We start from the raw sequence: 21,335 nt of genomic DNA on the forward strand, positions 1-21,335 counted from the left end.
AATATTCACCAGCATCCTTGTCTGGAGAGAGTCAGGTAGGAGTCACTGGTAAAGAAACGTGTTCGTGGATTTTCGGAAAGTAGGAAGATTTGCTAGGGGATGAATATCCCATGGAAGAGAATTCCAGATCTAGGGATCCAAGCTAGAACATCTCCTAGCACGTCTGGCTTTGAAATTAAAAAACAGGCGCCGCAAGAAGGTGGGTTTCAGAGAACCAAAATGTCTGAAAGTGACATTGTGATGGATTTTCGAAAGTCAAGTAAGGAGGACCCATGCCAAGTAGGCACCAACGCTAAACAAGACATCCTTCGACGAACATTACAAGCCAGTAGTTTCACAATACTAATCATTAGGTTCATAATGTAACGTAATGGCGCCAAATTATATTAATAAACCCCATAACATCACATAAATACATATATGTACATGTGCACACGTTTAATTTTCATAAGAAAGTATTGAATTTCAGGAAGTGTGTGTGGCTTTGTATTACAGTGTTTCACATGTGTGAATCAACAGATTGCCTTTATTCATTGCCTTACAAAACTCTGTTGCCAGTTGTTTTCACAGAAAAGACATAACTTATGTAAATATAATAAAATAAATGATTGGCACAAACCTTACAAGCTAATCCAGTCCAATAACTCTGCCCAGTAGGTAGGGCTTATTATTTGCTTAAATAAGGGATTTTTGAAGCAGGTTTCATACTTCTTCAATGCTTAAGACATGCCTTTCCTTAGGCTATGAATAGAAATAAGACAGCGGCAGCATACCTACCAGTTTTGGTTCAGTACACTGCATGCTGAGATCTGTAGCATATTTATTCCAGTGAAAACCTAGGCCTACTACAAGTCCCATCATGCATTGTACAAACCAGGACTGGCTGAATGTCGCACACAGGTTATGCCCGTGTAATGTGTACACGTGGGGGGAGGATATGGAGCCAAGCCAAGCAATGACTAGGGATGAATGAGTGAGAGATAAAGCTTATGCAATTGTGGAAAAATAATGGAGACCAAGTCTGCATACAAGAAAGCTACAGTAAAACCCCACAGGCAGAAGGCATGCATCATTAAAATTGGGATGTTGGCGGATTGCTAAAAGCAGAGAACTAGAGAAATGTGATGACTGCAATACAGACAACGCCTTATCCCCTACTGTGTTCACTGCCTCTAATCATTGTGAGCCGTATTTATCCATACTCGTTTCAGTTCGGAATAGGGCAGTGTATGCTGCACTGTACTGTGTTGCACAGGCCCAATCAAAATAGTCTGTCCAATTATTCATGCCTGATTCTGCTGCAGGACCAACCACGTCCCACTATTATCAAGGGATAGTTGGTCATTACTATGAATATTCATAAACACGTCCAGTCAATTATCACATCCTAATTAGGATTCTTTAAAACAGGGGACAACAAACTGTGGCTTTCCCAATATTTTGGACTGGGGCTCCCATGATGCATCAGCATCGGATATGCTGGCTAAGGCTGATGGGACTTGTAGTACTGACCATCTGGAGAGGCAAAGGTTGCAGACATTTGATTTAGAACATGCAATTGCTGGTTATCACGTAGCCACAGAATACAGACACATAGTATTCTGTTAGAAAGTGAGCAAAGCTGCAAATCGATACATTTGCAAATCAATAAGTTTAAATCAATTTCCAATAATGCACTACTGAGTCACAGCAACATTTTGATACACGTGCACCTAAATTATGTGTAGATCCAGATGTATTACGTTACACTGCATTGGTGACTTACAAAGTGCTGCAACCTTTAATATAATATTATGCATGCATTATGACACATCCCAGGGTCTCATCACTGCATCAGATGGGGGAGCCGCTTTCCATGACGCCAGGGAGGTGAGGCCGCTCCCCGAGATTCCCCCCAGGGGTGGTGCTCAGCGGGAGAATCTCATGGGGAGAAGGAATCCCATTGAGAGCAGTAGTGAACCTGGGAGAAAACAGAATCCCCTTAACCCACCCACCTTCCTTCAAAGCCCCTTCCATTCCCCAATACCTAATTTCCTTATGTGCTTTGGTAAGACATCTAAGATAGAAACCACTGGGACAAGGAAGAGGCAATGAGTAATGAGGATCACCAACCTGAAACCCAGCATATGCTCTAGCCTTTGCAGTAACGTGACTGGCCAACTGTCATTTAAAGCCAGCGAGGGAACTTCTCTGCTCAATGCGGACCAAGAGTGCAGCTGGAGCCGCACAGATACACGGCGAAGAGAAGCTGAAGGCGTCCCAGAGTGAAGCAGACCCACAGAAGGCACAAGAAGGGGTAAGCAAACAGGAGCAGAGAAATCCTACCCACTGGGAGTTGGAGATGCTGCACTGTCCACGAAGCCCTGGCAGACTGCAGGGGAAGCCCGCAAGCGACAGTTGGAGGACCTGCTGCTACCGAGAGCCCAGCAAAGTCCTTGGGAGACCCACAAACCATTGGAGACAGACTGGGTCATCCCAACTGCCAGACTAGTCACCCTGACAACGTGTGGGTCAGGAAACAAAGTAAAGGTGAAATACTCACTGGGAAAGGATGGCAAGGAAAATAGGTTCCTGGGACCCACATCAGAAGGACATATCCCAACTGGCAGACATGAAGGATCCGCACAGACGTTGGCATGAAAGTAAAACCAAGGCTGCGGCAGAGGTGAAGCAAAAGCAAGAGAACTTTAGGAATAACCTAGTGAAAGTGGTTTGGGACCCGCATCAGAACAACATACGCTGACTAACAGCATGGGGGAACACACAAGGTTCACAGTGCTTGGTAGGAGAGTAAACCAGGGTTGTGGAACAGAGAGAGACCGGATGATAAAGACATTTGAGCAGACCAGATAAGGGTGTAATTGTTTAGGATTCAGAAAGAAGACTTTTTACTTTACACGCTTTGCTTTAGTTTTGCTAGGTAGGGAGCATCTCTCACGGTTATAGGGCAATTTTGGCATTTTACTTTTTATTTAAATAAACTTCTTTAACCATGACCAAATGTAGTCTGAGTCCATTGTGGAGTATTTTTATCCATGCCACTGCGCCACACTGCCAATGGAGAAAGAAAACTGCCAAAAATGGAGGCAATAACCCCTGTGCGCTCTAAGTCTGCAAAATTGTACTGAGTTCATAAACCACCAAAAGAGCTGCACGCCCTGCCACACACACAGGCAAAGTGGTGTAAAAGCAGGAATCACGGCTGTCATCTGTCACCTGAAACAAGGCCACAAAAGGGCCTAATCTGAAAATGTCCTTAAAAATAATTTCCCCAGAGAATTATGGAAAGGAGAGTGTGCTGAAATCATGGATTCTCCAGGCAGTCAGAGGAATCCAGACATCACTGCCTGACAGCTGCCTAAGGAAATTGGCTGTCAAACCCAGTTTAAATGTATTTTCTTTTTCCTGAAAAATTGCTAAATCCACTATTTCAAACATGTTTGTGAAGGGCTAATTCTTTTAAAATGTTTAAATCCTTTATAAACTGTGCTTATATTTTATATTTGAAATGAAAAGACTTTAATGTCAAAGAGCCCAGCCTGGGACCAATCCACTATTTAATGCTGATTTGACAGCCTGGCCTGGGAAATCAGACAACTCCGCTTGACACTCCCTTGAGAACAGGAAGGCTAATGGCTGTTAATGGTTACCACATAATGCCAGCAAGCCACACAATGGGGCTGCATTAGACATTCGTCTGCTGGCTGACCAAAGAACAAAGGACAGGCTGAGCATTGACCTCTGCAATGAGGGGCAGGATGTGGAAGAGGTTTCTCAGTGAACTTTAAAGAACTGGGCAGCTGCTGCCTGAAAAGGGGAGGTTACACAGGAGGACTTTGGTGGAAATCTTATTTTTGATTAAAGTTTAAAACTCTTTAACTGAGCAACCTACAGAGGGATAGATCTGAAACTTGGTAGACATTAAACTAATTTTAGCCTTGTGATTTGAAGACATTGAGGAAACTTGTACCATTTAAGGAAGCAAAGTTATGAAAAACGTCTGATTGTAGCAAAACTATTAATGTTGCAAACTTACAATTGTATGTACAGGATCCACTGATAAGCGCCCAGAGATGTATCAAATTAGAAATTATTAATCCAAAGTGTTATGGGTAAAATTGACAAAAATCCATAGAATGACCAATACAGCTCTCACAGATGGGAAGTGAATGTAAATGTAGACAATCAAATATAAAGTATATGGGTCTAATTTTATGAAGGTACATAATGGTAGAAATATACATCTGTGTAAAAGTATGTTTTGGGTAAAAATCCAGGTGGGAGTTCCTAAATCCTGTCATAAAATGACAGCTCTGTTCAGGCTGCCAACCAAAACAAAGCTCAAGCCTGTAGCTACTCACAACAATAGGGGTGTGTTTTGAAGTTCTGCCCATGCCATAAAATTTGTAATGGATAAATATGGGAGTTTCACTACACACACAGACTGCTTCCAGACACAATGCTTCCAAAACCCATCCAGATGTCTGTGCAGCACCTTATTGCAGAACTCCTCATCTTGTAGCTGACTCCAGAATTCTTGGAAAGATCCAGATTTCTTTGCAGAATCCAGACTCTAGCATTGCAAAGTTATTGCTAGACCTACCCAATTGCAAACATCCCAAACTTGAAGGGATTTCATTCTGATTCAGCATGGCTTGCTACCATGAAGGCTTGCCTGCTTCCCTATCTCAACCCATCCCATCTTTAATTCAGAACTCCAGTATTGTTAGAATCCTTCTTGCGCTGATTGTCTCATCTGTGTTCCAAAATCATAACTCCCTAGTGATTCTGAATAACTAAAGTAAATTCCAGGAAGAAGTATCCACAACGAGACGGGTTACGCTGATCACGTGACTGTAAGATCCATGTGTGGCATTCTCTTTTTCATAGTCATAATATAGTGTAATCAACTCCATCTGTCATTTTCAAAAGCGCATTTCTGTTTTCATTTTCGCGCCTATTTTGCAAAAACGCCTCTCACTAAAATCTCTGTAACTCCTTCAGTTTTCAAGATAGAAACTCTCACTGATACCTATTAATCGCATAGTAAAAGTTTGCTGCGAATTTGCAAAATTCACAAGTTTACACGTGTCATTTCCCTGTTTTAAAGTGTTTTTTCCATCCCATCCTGATCTGAAGTGTGTATTGTTGTTTATATTATAGCTCATGTATGTTAGGACCTGATTAGAGTTGCTTTCTTTAGAACTTGTCTCCATTGAAGTATTTTTGCACCCTTTTACAGTATTTCACAAAGCCATTTTCACCTGTCATTTTCAAAGTGTCATTTGCCAAAATAAGGTTTTCACTCTTGTTTGGGAGATAGGATTGCCTATAAACTTTAGACTGTGTCTTTTACTCCTGAATACCTGCTGATTACTCACATTGGTGTAGGATTGCTCCTTTGTATTTAAACAAAATTTTGCAGGGGGAAATAGTAACCTAAACGCTATAGGTGCACAAACAAAAACTGTTCTCTTTTCTTGTGTTTCTATTCTGCATGAGTATAAGGGAATTCAATTGCTTTGCTTATTTTTGAAATGTATTGTCACCCTTTGGGTGATTGCTGCCCCAAATATACATCTATAGTAAACCTAGGTGTGATTTGAATATTAAATAAACAAACATCTACCTTTACAAACTATGCTGATACCTGGTTCAGTGTGACCTGGGGGGTATTTTGAGATGGGTGTGATATGAGTGGTATATCATTCAGAATATTGAACTTATAGACAAAAATAAATAAGGGTTTGATCGTGCACTACCTTGCTAGGTGAGACCTGGGTGTGTGCGTGATTGAAATCCCTTACACCTTCTCCTGTTCCACCACAGTATGCACTGTTTTTCCTTTTACCGGTTGTAAAAACATGCCCGAATATAAAGCAATGATGTCACCCTGGGCTGACACATATATTTCCCATGAGATATAAAGCATGTGTCTGGGCACTAGCCTCTTATTTTATTCTTTTTTTTTTAAATACCACACTTGACCAATTTGAATGCAACCAAAGTGATATGAAAATGATCTTGCATTTTGAAAGGATTCTAATAGTATCACTGTGCACTTGCTCCTGACCACCAATAATATTTGTGCTCATCATTTAGTACTGAATGCTGAGGGGGAGAGACCTAGTCTACACTGTATAATACATAAGCCGTAAAGGACAGAGGATTGTATTGCACAACATTGTTCAGAAACGTGTATAAACTTTTTGTTTCGTGATTGGGAATAATTTTGTAGAATATAGTCAAGTTCCCCATCATATTTTTGCAATTACAAATAATGTTCAATGAAAAAGAACTAGGCTGAGCATGGTGTGAAAATGATGCATTACTACATACAGACATGGACTAAGAACTCTTTCTCAATGAGGCACGCATTGAAGCAGCATCTACAGCGAATCTTCAGAAAACGTGGTGATATGCTCAGATGAATGACAATTCAGATGCAAAGTCACCTCAGTGGAGAGCTTTAGGATGCAACCTACAAAATACAGCAAACAATCTTTCAAATGGATTCTGGGTGACACTAGCCAATACATTGGTGTCGGGAAATACGTTTGATTAGGTGTTGCTACTGTGTCTCTGCCTCAGTTCAAAGTTAAGAGACAGGTAGGGCGTCAGGCTTTTGCATCATCAAATTGTCTTTTCAAATCGAAGAGGATATCCATTTGCATAAGAGAGAGTCATTTCATCGCTGTCTTCACTAAACCTTGGAAATGCTCCTTAAGAGAAATGATTAAAATACTTCAAAGGGCAGGCTACTTACTGTTTGTTGATGCTACCGGACACTCCCCTTCTACAATTGCTATATCATCAATTGCAATATCCCCTTCTATGCCAGGACCTCGAACACCTTCAAATATGAGCTACAAAACAATCAAACACATATTTGTTTACATGAAGTTGGAGATACCATTTTTAACATAAAAACAGCATTATTGAACATAAATATAGACAAAGGGTGTTGATTTGAACAAATGATAGAGAGGGAAGCATAATAAACGGTTGATTGCACACCATAAAGCTGTATCTCGAAAGTCACATTGAGAGCGAAGAAATCACTCTGCAACTTGAAATCTAACAGGAAATCCCATCTTTCCCTTTTCAATGCTGTGATTGACTAGCCGCAGGAACTGATTCGGAATCTTCAAAGACCAACACAATCACCATGTTAATCCTTTTAGGGCACATTCATATTGACCAGTGAATCACTTGCTTACCCGTGTAATGTGTTGTGCATAATATTTATGAACTAAATCAACCATACACAATAGCAATAAAACATTTCTGCCAACTACAAAATTGACAAAATTAAAATAAACTGTTTGATACAAGGATATAGATTTACCAAATACACAACGTGTGCCATGTCACACAATTCTGTACAATGACATTGTGTTTATTCCCCTTCATGACTTCTTTTTAATGTTATTGTTGAAGCTTGGCAAAACATTTTAATCCTATTGGAATGCATCTTTCCTAAACATTCTCTTGTATCTTGTATTCCTGTGAATAGAATACAACATGCAGTAAAGCCTGTTCTTCTTCAACATCACCTACATGGACGCTAATAGACAGGTCTTCATTTATTTTATGCCAATTTTAGCCACACTGTTTGATAGGGTGAAAAAAGGCAAGCTTGCCTTATACCTCTCAGAACAGGATGGGCCAGGGAGAAAAAGTATAAGTTACTCACCATAGTGACTAACATTCTCCTAGTTCATAGTCCCTTTTCCTCCATACTGTATGGGTGTCCCTCGCTAGGGAAAGGAGATGGAACCTTTTTCACCTGAAAGAATCTTCTTCCCCTTTAAATTTAGAAGTGTGCAGGGGCGCGGCCCTGGCCGCATGCGTTCCCCTGACTCTGCCCACCAGCGCCATTCCTCAGTTCCCTTTGACGCGTAGATAATATTACCATCGCCTAATGACACCAGTTTTATTAGGGGGGGAGGATGGTGGGACGTATGGAGGAAAGGGAACTATGGACTAGGAGTACGTTAGTCACTATGGTGAGTAACTTAGAACTACTCCTGCATCCCGTCCCCTTTCCTCCATACTGTATGAGCGATTATAACTGAATGTAGCCCCAGGGAGGAGAGGTGAGCCTCCTAAGAAAACAATTTCCTTAATACTGCCTGCCCAAATCCGGAGTCCTGGAGCAGGCATCCAAGCAGTAGCGCTTGCTGTAGGCTGCAGGCGTGGCCAATGTTTCCCGATTTGCTGATGACTTGCCACAGAACGTGCCTCTGGAACGTGACTGCCGTGGCCTTGGCTCTGATGGAGACAGTATGCATATTTGCCGGGGGTGGTTTGTGCTGCCCCTCATAGGCCTCCTTGATGGCCGCAACCATCCATCTTGCTATGGAGGCCTTGGAAGCCCGATAGCATGGTTTTGACCCACCAGAGGTGACAAAGAGAGACTCTGACTTGTGGAAGCTCTTGGTTCTGTCTGGGTAGAATGTCAGAGCGTGCCTAACATATAGACAGTGCAGTACCCTCTGAGCATCGTCCCTAGGGTCCGCAAAGGAAGTGAGTAGCATTATCTCCTCATTCAGGTGAAACGAGGAGAATACCTTAGGTAAAAAGGTGGGGTGAGTTCTAAGCACCACCTTGTCTTTATGAAAAGTAGTGTAAGGCCCTGAAGCCAGCAGTGCCTGGATTTTCACTGACCCTGTGTGCAATCATAAGAGCCACCAGGAGGGCTGTCTTAATGGTGACAAGCCTGATGTCCGCGGACGCCATTGGCTCGAATGGTTTATGTGCCAAGGCGCCAAAACTACGTTGAGGTCCCACACAGGATGTGGTTTCTTGATAGGCGGGCAGAGCCTGGTGAGACCCACCAGATGTCTTTTAACCACTGGGTTGGAGGATGAGAAGATCTCCTCCTCCGAGTTCCAGTAGGTTCTGATGGCCGCCAGGTAGGGACGGCATGTGTCTACTTGCACCCGAGTGTGTGAGGTGAGCTGAAAATGATAGCATGTCATCCAACGTGCAGGCCAGCGGATCAACCTCCTTTGACTCCACCAGGTGACAAAATCTAGTCCACTTGCTTTTGTACTGTGTCCTGGTAGCATCGTTCCTAGCACCCTGTATGATGTCCAGGTTAGCTTGTGACAGATGCAGATACCTTAGTGTGACCTGTTCAGGAACCACGCTGCACAAGCTAACTTCTGGGGGGCGAGGTGGATAACCGTGCCTTCCTGCTGAGATAGAAGGTGAGCTGGGCCCAGCGGAAGGTGCATCGGTGGCTGATCCGACAGACTGAACAGTTCCGAGTACCATGGCCTCGCCGGTTAACAAGGAGCTATCAGAATGATAAAGAGGTGTCGGGACTCTCTTATGTTGCAGATCACCCTGCTTACCAGGGGTTTCTGGGGGCTGAATCGAGGCCAAAGGGTAGAACCCTGTATTGGAAATGAAAGCTCATGATCGTGAATCTTAGAAAAGACCAAAGGGGCTGCCAGATCAGTATGTGTAGGTACGCATCCTTGAGATCTACGGAGCACATCCAGTGTCCCATGCACAGTGTCTGCGCTATAAGTGCTGGGGTAACCATCTTGAACTTTTGAAGAGGAAGGGAAAAGTTCAACACATCTCTCATGCCCACCTGGTTCTTGTTGTGTATGGTGAAAATCTGTGAACAGAAGCCCAGACCCCGCTGGGAGGCTGGGAATTCTTCCACTGCCTGACTTTCTACGAGAGATTGAATTTCCACCAACAGAGTTGCTGTCGCTATCTGTGGGAGCAGAGGAGAGGAGAGAGGGGAAAGAGGGATCGGTAGGCGGCCGCGAGGAGCCACAAGCAAAGTAGACATGTGAACGCAGAGCGTAATGGAGCAATTTACCGGCTGAGTCCATAACTTGCAATTAACTCTAGAGTGCTCCAACACTGTCTGAGTGTTCATGGCAAGCTGCTTCACTCCTGAGTGAGTGAAAGCAACAGTAGCAGTAATGTTGAATACCGAACTGTGTGAAACCAAGAAAAATGGTACTTATTAAAGTAAAGTAACCGTAAAAAGAAGCACATGAGAGTGTGAAAAGTATATTACCAACCAACAATATCAGTATAATAAACAGTATTCAAGGCAAGAGGGGAAGATTGAGCGGCTTAACTATTGTGGGACTTACTGCTTATGCACTAGGACAAAGATATTCAGGTAGTCGAAACCTACATTACCAAAGCCAAGTGAAATGAAACGTTAGATTACCTGTTGGTCATTATTTGGTTGTTGGTGCTGAGGGGAAAGAAAGGTGGCACAGAGGCTGCCCTTCTGGATAAGGTTATCCAGAGAGAGAGGAGCATAGTTGCCCTGAGGTTTTAAAGAGCACTAATGTGGTTCCTTGTTTTCCCCATAGCTGGTCTAAAGTGTGTTGTTAAAGATGCCTAATGAGATGTTGTTTTCTAAAGTTGGGAATTACCACTAAGGCACTTTTCTGACTGTGTGTTTGAAGAAGTAGACGGCAGGCGAGTATACCGACAGGCCACAATATTATTGCTTCTCAAAGTCTGGCAAAGGAAGGAGCCATATAGTAGTTGATGTAAGTGCTAAACTGTGGCTAGAACAACTCATGTTGACTTATAACATCCAAAGTAGAATTGTTAAAGATTGTTGAAGACAAATTACAATTCTTTTTTAAACTAAGATTATAGTAAACCATCTTGACAAAGACATTTGTTGTTTCTACAAAGGTGAAGCCTGTTCTTACTCCAGGAGGAGTTGATACAATGTATTAATGTTCTTTCAAACCAGAAACTGTAATAGTTATCCTGAAAAAGTCATGTGTTACTTCTACAAAAGTGAAATCTGTTCTTACTCCAGTAACAGTGGGAATAGTTTATTTATGTCAGATTTCAGAACATTGTGACCATTATCCAAACAAATATAAGTGTTGTTGCTTGCTTGGAGAAGACACACATGAGACAGTTAAGCAACAGAACTTTGAGGGACTGTCTATCAAACCTAATGAACTGTGTTTGAACTTTGTTCTAAACCAGATTTCCTTTCTTTGAACTGTGGAGAAAACCCTTTGTTCAGAACTGGGGAAGGGAAATTCACCCAGGTTATGAGAACAGACAGTGGGCCTCATGATAAGTTTGCCGGTCCGGTAACAACGGTACCAGAAAGGTTTTCCGGTTTGGTTGTTACCGGACCGGCAAACTACGAGTTCTGCTCGCGGGTGCCTTCCCACCCGACAGGTCTGACCTGGCGGGGGTACCGGCACCCGCGAGCAGATCATGTTGGATGCACCGGCACCATTCTCAATGGTGCCGGTGCATCCAACCTCCCCATTGAGTCCTATGGGGCTCAAATGGGAAAGGGGAGCATTTTTTTCTGGCACCTGCAAATGGGCAATTACTGGGTCCGGCGGGGCCGTAACAACCCAGTAATTGTAGATTTGCGGGTGCTGGAAAAAAATTGCAAGTTTGGCAGTAGCCTGCCGGCTTTACCATCAAGGATACCGCCAAACTTGTAATGAGGTCCATTGACCCTATTATGAATCAGATCATATGTGAGACATTGTTACGTGAATTGAATTGCCATATATTTCCTTTTTGCTTTATTTGTTGTACAAGTGTGAGGGTCAGATATCCATTTGTTAGAGTGTTTCCTTTAGTTTATTTTATGCAGGGAAATCATTGTCAGGGTAGGCATACTGAGGCATTTATTCAACCTGTTTATTTAATAAAATGGCTAAAGTTGAAAACTCTTTACATAGTTGTCCGCCTCACATTTCAGACCCGTCACAGCTCATTGCTGCCACTGCGACAAGATAGTTCTCCTAGGGTGCTCAATGTGCTTATCTTGGGGTCAAAGACCCTTCTCTGGTGGTCAGTGGTATTAATGTTCCCACTGCGATGAGGAAGTTCTCATATCAGTACTAGCACAGTTAGTAGTCTTCATGTCTTTGGTGCTCTTCTTGGTACCAGTATTTTCTGTTGGGGCAGTTTCTCATACACTACAGAAATACATCGGCCTACACTCAAGGAAGTTGTTTGACATGGAATGGGGATAAGGGATGGTTGAGGTGTGACATTGGCCAAAGGGCTATACCCTAGGTAAACTTCCTTATCCCCAGAGAGGGGAGACCCTCCCCATGTGGTCTTTTTGCATTACACCACCCCTAGGGGGACTATTGGGTAGCAGAGACACCCCCGTAGCCTCATGGGAATGGGCTCCCCCTTGGGGAGAAGTGATAATACCCTGCAAATCATCACAAAACCCAGATAAGCAGCTTTCCTTCTTGTGTCAACATTGGCTTGTGTCATTCTCATGATTCTTTAAAAACCGAGGTCTATCAAAGATGAAACCCACACTTGTATGCAAATACTTTAAGGTAGGACTAGGAACTGCTTTCAGGAGCCTAGTATGGGTTGAGGGGAACATGGTGCTAGGAGAGCGTGTTCTACACACATGACAATCCTATTGTTAGTATTATTGATTATTTTATTTGTGTTGATGAATAACAGGATCAACTGCAGCTATAGCTGCACCATTCCAAAAAAGAGAACATCTGCCCAATTATCTTGTGTAAAGGTGCAGAAGGAGGAGACTGAAAACAGGTGGCATTGTGATGGCTACAGACTTTTATTAGTCAAAAAAATAAAGAGAATGCCTAACTTAATTATCTCCAAAAGGGATTTCCTTGCCTCAACTAAAACACTAAGGTTTCTGTCAGAATATCCTTGTAAATCAATAGTCCACTATCTTTTGTCAAAAACCCTACTTCTGTCCCTTACACTTGGAACTAAATTAGAGATAAGTAGACCTTCTTCATCCAGAAGAAGGACTCCCTTCTTCTGAACTGAGGATAAAAGTTCACTTTCAGGTTTTGGCTTCTTCTTGGGGGAATGACTCTTCCCCGGGTCAAAACTGGCCTCCAACACAAAAGACAAAGTTCCAGCACTTTTCTCTGTCAGACACACTGCTTATCTTTTAACACTTTGGTTTCAGAAAGTCTTTTCAGTTCTGCCTACATGGAGAATGACTCCGTTCTCCTGGTATCTTGGAAGTGACGACATCTCAAGATTCGTCAAACTGTCTTTCTAAAGGTTTCATTTCTATAATGAAATTGGGCAAATAAATTTAGCACCACTTTTGCTACTTTTAAAATACAGAAATTAGCAAGCACGTTTTGCCTGAATCCATATTATTATAAAGTGTTTTCACTAGTGCAAAAATGAAACCGACCCTGTTGTTAAACATCAACAGAATGAAGTAAACACATTTCTGTTGCTAAAATACAGCAAACATAGCACACAGAACTGGATAATGTATGCTAAATTCCTCTTTGTATTACTGACATTTTTTTCTGACAGTATGGATTTGGATTAAATGAATGCGCCCCATTCCATATCATCAAAGCTGCAAAACTGGTGGAAAATGTATGTGCTAAATTTTTAAAACCAGTACAAATGTTACATAATCTGGCCCATGGGTCAAAATATCTAAATGCTGCTCTGTACAAAAGAAAATGGAGAAAATTAATGTTGCATCAATTGTGATGCTTGTATAGTAGGGAATATAGAAAACATATTTTGACCAACTGCATTATCTAAACATTTTTTCGCTAGAACATAAATGAAGAATATATTTGTTTATAACTGAAAAACGTTAGTAAAGCGACACTTCAGGTGGTCATATTTAATGCACCAAAACCCTTGAAATTCAGTGGATGTGGGAAGTGATGATCATATTAACTTGGCTTCCCTCTGTATCAAAACCCAAGACCTACAGCATTCCCTGTAATTGACACAAACCACGCTATGCAATAAAGTTATACATAACCCACAGACATTTCCCTATTTTGAATTTATTATGACTACTATTTTTTCAAGTACATTATCTTAAATCCTGCAAGGGAGAGCGAGGTTTTTCAATGTCACCGTATAATGAATTAGAAAAAGTAAATCTTTGTATTGGACATTGAAATGAAGAATGTCCTATGAATAATTTCAATGGTCTGAGACACATCATTTTTACCTTCTGTAAAGCTCATATGGTGTTTTTTTTTTTAAATGAAAACATTAGACAGAAAAAAGAGCAACACGAACTGAATAGATGAAAAGTATACTACATTGAAAAGAGGGAGAATGTGTGTGTTCAACTTAAATAGCAGAGCTTTGTAAACGTGAAAGCTTAAAGCAATTTTTAAAATGTTCAGAAATATTCTTTGACAAATAATAGTTAACATGATCATCCTCGCATAGTAATAGATTCTAAGACAGTAACACAATGGGCCTCATTACAAGTGCGCCCGGGAATGGTCAATTACCGGGTCATTACGGCCCCGCCAGACCCGATATCTGCCCATTCCCGGGCACGGGTAGAAAATACTCACCATTCCCATTTGAGCACCATAGGGGTCAATGGGAATGGGGAGGCCGGATGCACGGGCACCATTCAGAATGGTGCCGGTGCAACCGACATGCTCTGCTCGCGGGTGCCGGTCCGCCCGCCATGTCCGACCTGGCAGGTGAAAAGGCACCCGCGAGCAGAACTTGTAGTTTGCTGGTCTGGTAACTACAGTACCGTATGTGTGCTTTACTAAACGAGTAGTTGATTGCGTCATTCAGAACACAATTGCAACCACTATTCAGAGTGTGATATTTATACTGTGGAAGTCACACAACAAAAAAAATCCTACTTCTTAAATGGGATCTTTTTATGAAAACGGGGCATTAAGAAATTTTTCAGCACATCACAACATGTGCTCATGTTTATGTTGATATGCGTTGCCTTTGTTGAGTCATGTTTTATTATTTATTTATGTGGAGTTTTTAAAGCACAAAAGTCAAGAATGTTACTGCATTAAAGTTCCTGGGAAAACATCAAATCCAAAAGTATGATCCAAAGGTATGACAGAATGGAATGGGGTTACAAGCCCAAGCAGACTGCAAACACACAGCAGTATCGGAGATCTGCATTGGTGGTGTGGATTTCACAATGTACATTATGCTTTTCCTTCAGCACCATGAGCTGCAGGTGTCTCTGTATGTTGGTGGTGTAGATATTAAAATAAATCATAACCAGGCAGAGATAGTACAGGCCAGGTAAATCTTTGCAGGGCTAAGTCAGGTGGAATTTATGATAACAGGTAATGGTAAAGTGTGGTGACACAGTGGAGTCGTAATAGTTACAGTTAGAGTGATGAGTAAGAGTCAGGAAGGAAAAGAGAAAGGCTATTTCATTCATTTATGCGAAGGTTTCTACACTAGAATATGTTGTTCTTGTATTGCTGACAGTGAAGAAGCACCTTGTGTTTAAAAAGCAGCCCGAGAGAAGGTTGTTTTGCTGCACAAAGGAAAATACATATTTGCATCCAATCAACAATCTGCTGGTTGAGAAATGAATGCTGTGGGCCTCATTATGAGTCTGATACCAACGGTGCTGGTGCTCTCCACTAACCCATTTCACTCTTCCTCGTCACAGTACCCCACTACCACCATGTCATTTTTCCTTATCACAGTACCCCACTACCACCAAATCAATCTTATTCATCAAAGTCCACCACTAACACCACATCACCCTTCCTCTTTGAGTCTGCCACTGCCAACATCTCACTCTTCCTCATCACAGTCCCCATTACATCACATCACTCTTCCTCGTTACAGCCCCCCCTACTACCACCTACTCAGTCTTTCTCATCACAGTACCCCATTACCACCAATTCACTGTTCCTCATCACAGTACTCCACTACCACCACCCCACTCTCCCTCATGACAGTACCCCACTACCACCAATTCACTCTTCCACATCACAGTCCCCCACTACGATGAGCATCACTCTTCCGTGTCATAGTACCTCACTACCACCACATCACTTTTACTCATCACAGCCCCCCACTGCCACCATGTCACTGTTATTCATCAGTCCCCAGCTACCATCACATCACTCTTCATCATCACAGTACCCCAGTACCACCAACTCACCCTTCATCTTCACAGTCCCCCTCTACCAACCTGTCACTCTTCCTCATCACAGTCCCCCACTACACCACCTCACTCTTCCTCATCAAAGTCCCCCACTACTCCCGGCGCACTCCTCCTTGTCACAGTCCTGCACTACCACCAACTCACTCTTCCACATCACCGTCCTCAAATATTCCCACACACCCTCATCACAATCCTCCACTACAACCATGTCACTCTTTGTCATCATAGCAGACCACTACCACCACCTCACTCTTCCTCGTTACAGTCCCCCACTACCACAACCTCACTCTTCCTCTTCACACTGCCCCACTACCCACCTCACTCTTGCTCGTCACAGTCCCCAACTACCACATTTCAATGTTTCTCGTCACAGACCCTGTCACTATTTGCTCTCTTTGCTCACATTCCTGCCACTTGGGTGACTGATTTGGTGGGTTTCTCCCTATTGGGCCTTCCTTTCCGAACCTTACAAGACAGTGCTGTGATGATTGGAGCTATAAATACATATCGTCCATTTTTCTTCCCTTCAGGATCCATTCCAGGTTTATGGCAGCCAGTATGCTGTATTATACAAAACAGACCATATTTCCAAGGGTGCCTGACACCTTGCTTCATCTTCAACTTTGCAGGATAATTTCAGGTGGAGGATAAGGAGCACCTGTGGCTGGCAGGCGCTAACAAACAGCACACATGAGGCATGTGATTGTTAGTCAGATGTGAAAGCCTTATTTTGCTTCATTTCAGCACTGGTCATTGTTGCAGTGATTCCGTTTGAAACCGGTCCCTTGTTCCTGGGTAGTATGCTTAGTGCCCAGTTCCTAGATTTTTACTTGTTTCTGAATTTTGAATTTAGTGTGCTTGTTTGTATTTGCTGTTTCCTGGATTCCCTTTCTGTCTGTCTCTGTTTTGCAGTCAGCACCTTCAAGTGCTTTCCATTTCCGGTGCAGCCCGGTTTGTCTCTGTTCTTTATTCCTTTGTCCTGTTCTGCAGTCCAACCTTGATCCTTTAGCCACTCTCTATTGAGAGATTTCCTATTTTGTACTCTTTTCCTTTCCTTCCCTAGGTGGTGGGAGTTGGGGCTTGGGGGGAGGGGTTGCAGTTGCAATTTTGTTTTCCCTGCTCATGTTCCTTTACTTTCTCTTGGAGTCTGTTCCCTGTTTATTGTTAGGTGTAGAGCGTGCTGTTGTGTCCTTATGTTCTCCTCACTATTCTGTAAACACTATTCCTGCTTGCCCTTGTCAGGAGTTTTATTCAATAATTTATCCTCCCTTTACCGTTATAGCCTTTCTGGGTCCCTGTTTTGATCAGCAGGGTTCACAGGTTTCGCTGACATTCCAGGTGGTGGTGCTCGTCCTCGTGAAGATTGTCTATCATCACAGGTGTTGGCTCACAGATCCTGTCATTGCTTGTCCTGCATGTGGGCATAGTGCTGACACTTCCTGTAACAGCAATTGTGGATTAGGAGATTGCTGACTTTCTTTGTAATCATAAGGAGCTTCTAAATACTTACCCCACATCCCTTTTCATTGATTTGTATTTTTATCATGGTTTACTTGCACATCCCGTGTTTTAGTGCACATGTATCTTGGTTTCTGAGGGCTTGTTGTTGTTTGACATGAAGCTATTCACTGTGAGATCTTGTGCACATTTCCTTTACCATATCCACTGCCTTTGCCACCTCACGAGAGTCCTCCACTTACCACACGTCACTCTTCCTTGTCACAGTACACCATTAGTAATCCCTTCTCATCTAGTGGACACAAAGTAGATTGAATACTTAGTTATGCTATCAGAACAAAGGCAGGATTACGGGTGGTGGGTGGTACGGAATGAAAAAACCTTTCAAATTTAGCAAACACACTTTACTGGAAGTGACATTAAGGTGCCGATTTACTGCAACAAAAACCCTTACATTTGGCAGGTTATGTAAACTAATCCACCTCAACTATGAGGCTGCCATTGCGCAGACTAAGTACGCTGATGACATCACACATGGTATTACATATGACATCACGCAGTACATGACAGATGCCATCAGTGATGACCTCATATGAAAAATCAGGTAGGACACCACCTATGACCTCAAAAAGGGGATCCTTCAAAGAAACAACACTTAAATACTTAAACAATTACCAAATTAGTGACACTAAATGCACAATTTTGTTTAACAGAATCAAACAAGAAAAGAGGTTAAGACTTACTGCTCATCTTTTAAAATAAAATGTAAAAATCAAAATCAGAGTTTTGGAGAAATGTGCGATTTAAGGCTTCAGTTCCTCCTCCAAATATATGGTGTGAAAGATGTTTTAGTAGCTTGCAAACATTTGTAAAGTGCAATTGCCAAACAATCTGAAAGCTCTCAAAGATCTTGGCAACTGTATCCAGTGACTGAACAATAGTGTAAGGGAGCAAGAATGATGCACTATTCCAGGGTGTGACAAATTTGAGGATGTTGTCCCTTCTTCCCTAAAGGGAGACCTTTCCCATCAGGCCAGGCTGGTGTGTCCACAGTACAATAGTCCCCCTGGGGGTGAAGTACCAAGGGAGGATCACCCCTGGGAAGGAATTCCCCTCTGGGATTGGGGATGACCATTACCAGGGAACGCAGTATCACCCCGCTTTACCTCATTTGACCCCTTTTCCAAGACTACGTCCTGTTACCCACTCTCTCGATTCAGCGAATATATATTACTGTTGAGCCAGTGAAATCAACCTACATGACAATATTGAAAACCCAGACCATACAAAGTATTATGCATATAGCCAAACTGGCCTGTATAATAATAGAGAAAAACCAGACAACCCAAAATATTATGCATATAGCCAAACTGACCTTCTTCAAACCATTGAAAAAACAAACAATAGAAAATGTTGTGCATGTAGTGTGATTAATCTGATGCTGTCATCACTCCTTTTACAACAGTAACCTCTTCCTGTTAAGCGGCTTCACTTCAACACTACAGCTAAGTCAATGCCTAGTCTGGGATGCTGAGGAACCCTTATTGATATATTTTTAGGTCCAGTTCATGTACTCTGGATGACAACCCTTATATAAGACCCCTCTCTTAGAATCCCCCTGACCCCACTGAGACAGGAAGTAGGTCCGTTTTGCAAATTTAAAAGGTTTATTTGAGAAATATAACAATATATATCTATCACACTTTTATAATAAATTAATGTTGGATATCACACTTAAAGTATGACAGTGATCAACAATGGATAATGTTCTACTGGTAAACTGATTTGGTTACTTAGAAGTAGTATAGAGGATGAGGTAGCTGAAATGCTTTATGGGTCAAGGAAATGCAAGGTGGAATAAATGCAGTACAGAAAATAAACTGATATGGTTTCACAAGAGATGATATGTTCACTTTTCCCCTGGTGGCAATTCACCCCCCCCCTATATGCAATGCAAGGAGATGGAAGTAACACACACAGTCTTCAGGAATACAATCAAATACAATATGGAATTCAGTTCCCCCCCCAGCAAGCTAAGGCAACAGGGATGCTTTTTAAAACACAGGCAAGAGTGCTTTGTAATGTGGTGGCAAGGAAGTGAAAAATGCTAAAATTGCTTTTAATTCCCTATAGAGATTCAGGGTGAGTGAGAGATGCTTGTTGGTATTAGTTCAGGCTCACTTTAGATATGCTCTATGAGCTATTACCAGGTTGCAAACGGATTTTAACAAAGGAAAGAATGGAGCTGCTATTTTGACAAGTGGACAAATTGAGCCAAATCGCGGTAAATTTCGCGAGTGCGTAAATCGCAAGTTAAACCAATTTCCTAGGACAAACGGTTCCAGCGATACGGACCAATTAATAAAGGTAGTTTTTCGGATTTAAAGTAAACTCAAAATGACAGGTGATAGTTGCAGCTTTAGAAAGACAGATGACAGCTCGCAGCTTCAGAATGACAGATGACAGGATTACTAGGAGGCAGTTCTACTTAGGTTAAAATAGTTTGGATTAGATTATTTTAACTAAGAGATTGGGTTCTGCACAGTTCTGGCGGATACTCACTCCTAATTTTGAAATGAATGGGCCTCGTCACGGATTTGGTCAACACGTCCAGCGGCGGTTCTCTCTGCTCGGCGGGTCAATCAGGCACCAGTTCTGCTCACAGCGATCCGGATCTCTGGTTCTGCTCACAGTGGTCTGGGTCTGGTCTGCGGTTCCTGCAAAAGTTCTTGGCAAAGAATTCAAACAGCTTGCCCAGCTGTTGAATAGTTTGGTTAGGTTTGCTGGATTCTGAAGGCCTGCTGAGAATACTTTTGCTTGCAGTGGGCCTTCTAGGTTCAAAGTTCTGTAGTCTCTGTTTAGCTTGGAAGTCTAAGTGTTGGATCTCTGGATGTGAAGTCGTCGGTCAGCACGCTCCGCAGCAATGGAAAATGAATGTCTCTACCTGTCCCAGCAGTCTCTTTTTATGTGTTTTAAAAAGAGGGTGGATAGGGTAGCATCACTAAGCCTGCCCCTCTCTTGATTTGATAGGTCAATAGATTCTTTGGTCCCTGATTTGGGAAGGGATAGTGTGTCAGAGTGATGTCATTTGTATGACCTGCAGAAATGACACCCCTTGTCAATGTGCAAACAAATCTATTCCTGATCCAAATACATATTTCCCAGGTACACAGTTGTTTGACATCACTAAAGATAGTCCCTGTCCCGAATCTGGCGTTTCTAGGAGCTTGCATTCAAAAATGGCAACTTATTTTGGATTTTAGTGGGTTTTGCAACATTGGTTTTTCATCAAAAATTATACAAAGGTACATTTCCCTTCCACATATATCCGAGTAACTTTCCATGTCTCTAGCTTAAATACAGTGTCTACAATATTCATAATTAGCGGGGTTTTGCCCCAGAACATGGTACAAATCAGAGTTTGGACTCAAATCGTGAGGGCATTTTCCATACTAAGACTCTCAAAGTTGTACATTCCTGTCATTTGGTTACAATAAGTTATCACTGTTTCTATAAAATATATATTTGTTGCAATTCAACTCCCCAAAGTGTTTGGGTCCACCTACAGAAGTCTGGGTGGGTCAGTGATCACATGTCTCTCCTTGCTGGCAGAGGGCTGTGGACAGGAAACACTCAAAATTAACATACCCCATTCAACTGAAAGGGGCTATTGTCTCTCTCCTCCAGGCTGAAGGGGAAACCCCCTCCCTCTCACTCAGAAGGGCCATGTGATATCCTGCCTCCTGTTGTGAGTCTCTGGGGTGTTAAGAGTTCTCAGCCTCTTGGCCTCTGGGAACGGCAGGTGGCTAAGATTTTCAATTAACCAACAAGCTTTGAAGTCCCTGCCCCTCTTGCAACTCCTAAATACAGTTTCCCTGTCAGAGTTTAGACCGCTAGCACCGCCTTGGGGAATTTGTCGGTACTGCATCCATTTTTGAGTTGT

At 42.4% G+C, this 21,335-nt stretch overlaps 1 protein-coding gene across 6 annotated transcripts in view; it reads right to left on the minus strand.

Annotated features, from left to right (window-relative positions):
• The window catches only part of MDGA2 (MAM domain containing glycosylphosphatidylinositol anchor 2), a 2,250,375-nt gene that overhangs the window by 17,030 nt on the left and 2,212,010 nt on the right, over positions 1-21,335 (minus strand). For all 6 annotated transcript variants that reach the window (XM_069637392.1, XM_069637389.1, XM_069637393.1 and 3 more), the window contains one exon: positions 6,767-6,866. In XM_069637392.1, coding sequence (XP_069493493.1) covers positions 6,767-6,866 — 100 coding nt within the window. The remainder of the gene's footprint in view (positions 1-6,766; positions 6,867-21,335) is intronic.

The sequence above is a fragment of the Ambystoma mexicanum genome, chromosome 14 (genome assembly GCF_040938575.1).
Source record: "Ambystoma mexicanum isolate Mex_15411 chromosome 14, UKY_AmexF1_1, whole genome shotgun sequence".
NCBI classification, from domain to species: Eukaryota; Metazoa; Chordata; class Amphibia; order Caudata; family Ambystomatidae; genus Ambystoma; species Ambystoma mexicanum.